Raw genomic sequence first — 8,132 nt, 5'->3', positions numbered from 1 at the left:
TCATCAAAAGTAATGAGTTCCATCTCTGCTAATAAAGCCATGTGAACCAAATCCGCTTCTGATGTGATGGAGTTGTCTGAGAACACTTCAAAATCTCTCAATCTAGGTGGCAGTTGTCTTTGTCTCTGAGGTCTTGCATCTGAGTTTTCAACCAGTGTGTCTTCATTGTCTATCACATCAGTATTTGGTTCATGTATTGGACTAGCATTTTCAATGTTCATCTGACCAGATCTGTTTAAGGCTTCTGGTTTTGCATTCCAATCCCATGCTTGTGTCTCATCAAATATGACATCTCTACTGAAGGACAAAGCGTTATTAGTAGGGTTGAATAACTTGTAAGCTCCAGTTGAGTGGTACCCAAGAAAGATCAACCTTTCACTCCTATCATCAAGTTTCTTTCTTCTTGCATCAGGTACATGTTTGTAGCATATTGAGCCAAAGATTCTGAGGTGTGCCACACTAGGCTTAATCCCTGTCCACATTTCCTCAGGTGTCATGCCTTTGAGTCTCTTTGTTGGACTTCTATTGATCAAGTAGGTTGCAGTTGCCACAGCTTCTCCCCAAAACTGTTTTGGAAGATCCTTGTTCTTTAGCAAACTTCTTGTCATGTTTAGCACATATCTATTTATTCTCTCTGTTGTTCCATTATGCTGAGGTGTGTATGGAGCAACTACTTCATGAATTATACCTTCTCTTTCACAAAATTGATTGAATTCATGAGAGACATATTCCCCCCCCCCCATCACTCCTTAAACATAACAATTTCATTCCACTCTGATTTTCAGCAGCCAACTTGTAGTTTTTGAATTTAGCAAAGACCTCATTTTTCCTCTTTATCAAATAAATCCACATCTTCCTTGTATAATCATCTTTGAAGGTTAAAAAGTAGTTGTTACATCCAATTGATTGTTCCTCCATAGGTCCACATACATATGTGTAAACCAGTTCCAAGGGTTTAGTGGATTTGGTTGGTATGAAGGACTTGAAACTATTCCTTGTTTGCTTACCAATGAGACATTCTCTGCAAGTTTCAGTTTCATTCTTGATGATAAGCATACCAAGAACCATACTGTCCCTACTCAGTTGATGCATACTTCTGAAACTTAAGTGCCCAAATCTTTGATGCCAAACCCAAGTTTCATCTGCAACTGACTTCAAGCATTTGTGATCTGCTAGTTGAATTCCAATCTTGAAAGTTCTGTTTTGAGACAATGGAGCTTTCAAGATTGGATTTCCTTCCTCATTGTAGATCTTCAACATTCTATCTTTCATGCATATATTGTACCATTTCTCAAGCAATTGCCCAAGACTTATTAGATTATTCTTCATTTTAGGTACATATAACACATTGGAGATATAAGTTTCAATCCCATCCTTTCTTTTTATCACTATTTTGCCCATTCATTATGTTGTTATGAAACTATCATAAGCAAACTTGACTCTTGTTCTTACTGAATCATCAAGTTGTATGAACCAATCCCTACGGCCTGTCATGTGATTTGAACACCCTGTGTCCAGATACCAGCTATCTGCATCATCTTTGGTGGTGACCATCTGAGCTTCAATACCATCACTCAACATCAATTATGTGATTTCATTTTGTGCCATCAACAACACTTCTTCATATGAATTCTCATCCTTGGCAAGTCTTGCCTCCTCAACTTTATGCACTCCTTTTGATTTACACTCAGAGGCATAGTGCCCATAATTCTTGCAATTGAAGCACTGAATTTTACTCTTATCTTTCTTTTTCTTGGCATTGTTCTGATAACTGATCTGATTGTTCCATTTCCTGATGCTTCTAGTATCAGATTGCTTAGAGGATGATGGTTCTGTTCCTTCCCTCTTCTCAGCTTGTACTTTATCAGATTCCTTCTTCTTTGCATCATGATAACTCATGCACTTCTTCTTGAACTGTGCACTTAGTGCTTGTTGTGTGAGCCTACCATTCTGCCTTTCCATGAGTCTTTGCTCATGAGCTTCCAATGAACCCTGCAACTCATCTATCTTGATGGTTTCAAGATCCTTAGATTCCTCTATTGCTATTACCACATTGTCAAACTTGGTAGAGAGTGTCCTAAGGATCTTATCAACTATGCTTAGATCATTCATATGCTCACCACAGCCTCTCATCAGATTAATGAGGCTTCTGATTCTTGCAAAGGAATCTGATATTCTTTCATCCTCCTCCATCTGTAGCAGCTCAAACTGTCTTCTCATCAACTGCAGTTTGACTTTCCTTACCTTTGTGCTACCACCATAACACCTTTCCAAGGTCTCCCAAACCTCCTTTGATGTTTGTGCTGCTGAGATCTTGTCGAAGTTGGAGTGATCAACACATTGGTGTGTTAGAAAGATTGCCTTGCAATCCTTCTTTACAGCTTCCCTGAATTCCAACTTCTGAGCTTCTGTTGGATTTTCACCAAGTTGTTGTACCCCTTCTAGCACAACTTCACGGCACTTCTGAAAACCAAAAATTGCTTTCATCTGGATTGACCAGTGATCATAATTCTTTCCATCTAACACAGGAAGGTTCATTGCAAACCCATTTGAGGTTGTCATCTTCCTTTTCCGATTTGAATCCTTTTGTGATGATTCGTCCTTTTCCTCTTCGTGTGTTCACCCACAGGTTCATGATCTATTAGCTCTTGATACCACTGTTGGAATGAGATGAATGAGAATTAAGAAAGAAAGAAAAAAAGAAAGAAGAGAAAAGAAAACGTGTTCTTGAAGAAAGCTAGAGGTAGAAGATGATGAATAGGAAAGTTTCTATTAATGGCAATATGTTATTAACAACCAACTGAAATTTAAAATTCCCCTTCTATTTATAGTAAATTCTATAACTAGCCCATTTACAAGGCCCAACCACACTAGCTGGAATTACAATTCTTTCTTACAACCGGGCTATTTCTCTCAAAGCTGACTAAAAGACTGGGCACTGACGCATATACCAATACAAGGTTGCCACACCAACACTTGTCAACCACCTATCATGTTACCATTATGAGGTTGTTGTCACATAAACAGTTGCCAACTATCTATATTTGGATCAAATTGTGATCAGAGAGCCTCCGATCATAGGGGAGTTCCATTATTATCAGGGTATGGGAAGAGTGGAAAACCATCAGCGAGACACCACGTCTTCAACCAAAACCTTAAGACGTTAGTTCTATATGCATTTCCACTTATAAACTATTTTACTCTTCCCCGAATATCCAATGTGAAACTTCACACTTGAATAAACCCATCAATTTCCCTCTCAAGTTGGGTACCACAAACTTTCTGGTCTGCTCCCCCTTAAGTCCACCATGTCTCAGCCGAACCATCGGCTCTAATACCACTTGTTGGACTAGACTACGACCAGAGAGCCTCCAACTACCGGGGAGTTCAATTATTATCAGGGTATGGGAAGAGTGGAGAACCACAAGTGAGACACCACGTCTTGAACCAAAACCTTAAGGTGTTAGTTCCATAGGCCTTTTCCACTGATAAACTCTTCCACTCCTCCGCGCATATTCAATGTGAGACTTCACACTTGAATAAACCAAATAAATTGGTATCATATGGCTCTTAACTCAGGTGCCAAATTCGAGGCGGGGAAGTTCGATGGAACTGGTAATTTCAGATTGTGGCAAAGGAGGATTAAGTATATGTTGGCTCAACAAGGTCTATCAAAGGCGTTGCATAAGAATAAACCAAATGATATGAATCAACTAGATGGGAATAGTTGAAGGAGAATGTTGCAGGAACCATATCACGCTGTCTGTCAGATGAGGTGATGTATCATGTTATGAATTTGACATCACCAACAGAGGTATGAGACATTAGAAAATAAGTTGTATTTGACACTGAAACTTTATGGCCAGAAGAAACAAGGTGTTGATTTGCAACAACATCTCAACACTTTTAATCAAGTGATCAATGACTTGCAGAAACTTGATGTGAAGGTTGATAATGAGGACAAAACAATAATATTATAGTGTTTTTTGCCAAATTCCTACGAATACTTGATGACAACATTGAGGTATGAGAAAGACTCAATCAAAATGGATGAGATCACATATGCACTTTTGTCCCATACTCAAATAAGATTGAATGTATGAGCAGGGTCTCAAGATGATGGTTAGCCAAACACGTGGGAGGAGACAAGGCAGAGGAGGTCCTTCCAAAGGGTAAAGATAAAATTCCAGGGGCATAATACCTATAGAGTATTTTAAGCGAAAAAAAACTGGGTATTACAAAAAGGATTGTCCCAATGAATGGAGCCCTTGCAAGCCAGTGGGGAAGATGGAGTATCTACATCTACAAATATTATACAGAAAGATGACTATGGTTACAACATTGAAAGTGATCTACTATCTGTATCATCAAATCATGATGCAAATGACTGAATACTTGACACTAGTTGTTCCCACCACATGAAGCCAAATAGAGAATGGTTCACCATATATAGGGTAGACAATTTTGGTTTCGTGTATCTCATAAATAATAAAGCATGTGGAATTATTGGCATGGGAGAATTCATAATTGTGATGGATGATGGTGTAGCGAAGACGTTATGTGAGGTTAGGTACATACCATATTTGAAGAAGAATTTGATTTCTTTGGAGACATTGCAAGCTAAAGGATTTAGCAATAGAGCTTATGGGAACAATGATATTCTTCGAGTATGAAAATATGCTTTGACTATGAAGAAAGGTAAGAGGACTGTTGGGAACATATACAAGCTGGCAGGGAGAACAATTTTAGGTGGAGTTGTAGGAGTGGTTGATGAGATTTCAATAGATTCAGACCATGATTCTACAAAATTATGGCACATGCGTTTGGGTCATATTAGTGTGTGTGGCTGAACAGAACTATGAAAAATATGACCGTTGAGGGGAGTTAGCAAATGCAAGCTAGATACAAGTTAGTTTCAAAGCTGACCAACATAGGACTCGTGTCATTCTAGACTATGTCCATATTGATGTGTGGGACCCACTCGGGAAGCATCCATAGGAGGTTCTAGGTATTTTGTTACCTTCGTTGATGACTTTCTCGCAAGGTCTGGACTGTAATGCCCCAAAAATCATTTCATGATTACTATATTTAATCTCTTGGAAAAATGGGTAATTTCTTTTTTCTTTTATGTAACATATTATTTACAAATCATTTTTTCCATTTTGTCTATTCTCTTTCAAGACGTCACATTTTCAAACCTTTGCGGAAATAATTTCTTAATACTTAAAATGTAATTGAACGAAACATAATTCTTTTCTGAATATTTCTCATTAATTAATTCTTGAATTTGTAATACGTACATCATGGTTTACAAAATACAAGGCGAAGTCTATTCTTCGCCCCTAACAAAGACTAAAATTACAATTAAAAATAAAATAATGTCGGGGCGTTGACATTACAAAAGTACCCTACACATGTTCCCTATCAAAAGAAAGAAAGGAGTTCCTAGACCGGTGGTGCACTAGAAACCTCACTTGGGTCTTCCTCGATCTTTGAGTCTGAAAAGATCTCTATAGCCTCCACTAAATCCTCTATGCAAATTAACTCTACACAATCATCATGCTCGTCCTCCACCACCTCATATGCTTCCCAATCCATTGAAGGGTCTCGGGTGTACCCCTAGGACCCCATGAAGTAGCCATGTCTGCTCCTTCCGTCCCTCTTGGTGTTGAGTCAGTACATGAGAATCTCGGTTGGGGCTAGGTCCTAACAACCTTCGCTCTGGTAGGGTGAATGATGCTTCCCAAACTGCGTAATATGTCGGGAGATGCAACACAGAGCCATCACATACGAGATCCAATTCTAGGTCATAGAGACAAGTGTAGGTGTATCTGTTTCCTTCAACACTCCATACCCCTCCTGGGATATGGTAAAGCGGTAGCCCCTGATCATCGTCTATATGTCCATCTAAAAATGGATGTATACGAGTACACCAGAAAGAAAGAGAAGGAGTAAAACATCTAATGAAAAACTTACCATTGATGTCGTGGAATTACACAGAATATCACACCAAAACAAAGAACAAGTACAAATATATCACATGATCATACACGCATGTATTAATTATGAATGTAGTATAAAACTTATGATTTTAAAATCCATATCAATAAATACCATGTATGCATGCTATGCATATGACCATCATCCTTACACCATTATCCTCCCAATAACTATTCAGAAATAACCGAGAGCACATGTCCCATAACAAGCCGATTTGATCGCACCAAAACTTATTCCTCACAAAGATATATATAGATATATATACATATATATATATAGATATATATATACATATATATATATATATATGATCGATCTGTTCCCACGGAACTGTCCATTTTAGGATGGTGTCACATCAAACTCTTTCTGGGCATCCCTCTCATCGATCTTGATTGCAAAGAGGGGTTGTCAGAGATCGTCTACTTTGCGCTGTGAGCACTATCCTATCCAACAAAATACCTCATCCAGGAATACACGGGACTCGTCTCACCTAGACACTCCCTCAAGACTTTGTTGATGAATCACCACCATTGCCATCTCTCTCAACATCTCGGGGCTCGTTCGTCTCTCGTAAATTTCCTCTCCACTACTTCATTATTCACAATGAATATGCACACTAACCGAAGTTAGCAAATTAAATCTTTTAATCCATCTTTTATAACGATCTGCCCATCCTAAGACATCTCCCATCGGGAATGCTTCTAGTGGAACCCGATCTTAACATTTAAACCACAGAGAATAAACCTCAACACCACTACAAACCATCGCTGAATCACCCTGGACGGCTCTCGAGCCAAGCCTCTTACGGTAAGACGATCTCGTTGCATGGGCATATAATACTTCTTAGCACCACTACGAACCATCACTGAATCACCCTGGACGGCTCTCAAGTCAAGCCTCTTATGTTCAGACGATCTCGCTGTGTGGGCATAACATAGCACTTGAGGGCCTCATCCTTAACCATGCAATTCTTTACATACATCACTTGAAATATGGCAACTCTTCTTTGTATCATTTCCAAGAATTTCATATAATTATTCATCTTTACAACATATACTTATTAAAAGAACATTATCTAAAATAAAGGTGTTTTAGGTTTTATTGAATAGGATTGGAAGTGAATGAATTCTTGATGGCAAAAATGCCATTAGACTCTAGCATATGAGAGAGTTATCGTTCAGATGACTTAAGAAGTCTTGTCTGTATGGAGCCCTCTCGCTCAAACGAGAGCTGTCTTACTCAAGTGAGGGAATCACCATTTTTATAAGGCACATGTGGCTTAAGCGAGAGCTATCTCGCTTACGCAAGAAAACAACCAGTTTTCTTTGTGCATATTTTAGCTCAGGCGAGAGCTGTCTCACCCTAGCGAGAAAACCCATTTTCTCTGGATACTTCTCGCTCAGACGAGAAAAGCGTGAAACTTAGTTAAATTTCTTTTCTCAATGAAATGTTTTCTCATTTATAACACACGTTTTTAAGCCTTGGAGTTAACAAATATCTCATACATATAATTCGTAGACCAATTATTCGAGCAATATTAAACATGAATAATCATGATAACTTCATATATAAACATAACCTAACATAATTCGACATAAGAAATATTGTTGTACTTAATTCAAACAAAATAGACAATTGATTAAGTACGAGCTTTCTTAATACCCTAGACAACTCCAAACTTGTGAGGGAGTTTAGAGGTCTTGAAGCATATTCATACACCACTATATCAAGATGTTTTCTCCTTCACCTGAGTGTGTCGTGCAGATTGTTTCCTCGATTCCAGGTGAGCCTAATTCGTGGGGTCTCTTCTCGAACTCTTCATCATGCCAAAATCAAAATAACGCTAATTAGGTCACTTTGATAATTATTATTCTTACGAAATAACATTTTATGGGAAAATAACACTTCCGATCTAAAATGAACTTAATCGCTTTCATCCAACGACACTTTCTAAAGTAAAATTTAAAAAAAATTATAACGGAATTATGTCATAATATGTGGATATACGCCAGGTTAGTTCCCAGGAAAGAGAGGTGGGTCATAAAGACACACTTAAATACCAAGTCTTTCCTTAGACAAAAACATTTTAGACACGTATTTCTACTTCATTACATTTTTCCGGTAATGATAAC

General features: G+C 38.2%; 1 protein-coding gene across 1 annotated transcript; it reads right to left on the bottom strand.

The window, feature by feature from the left end:
• Positions 1-1,584: 1,584 nt before the first annotated feature.
• LOC109339256 lies at positions 1,585-2,562 on the bottom strand. Its single transcript, XM_019576669.1, has one exon. It carries the CDS (start codon positions 2,560-2,562, stop codon positions 1,585-1,587), a length of 978 nt encoding a protein of 325 aa, XP_019432214.1.
• Between the last annotated feature and the right edge of the window lie 5,570 nt (positions 2,563-8,132).

This window comes from Lupinus angustifolius, unplaced genomic scaffold (genome assembly GCF_001865875.1).
Source record: "Lupinus angustifolius cultivar Tanjil unplaced genomic scaffold, LupAngTanjil_v1.0 Scaffold_65_20, whole genome shotgun sequence".
Taxonomy (NCBI): domain Eukaryota; kingdom Viridiplantae; phylum Streptophyta; class Magnoliopsida; order Fabales; family Fabaceae; genus Lupinus; species Lupinus angustifolius.
This window is presented reverse-complemented; position numbering and strand designations above follow the sequence as displayed.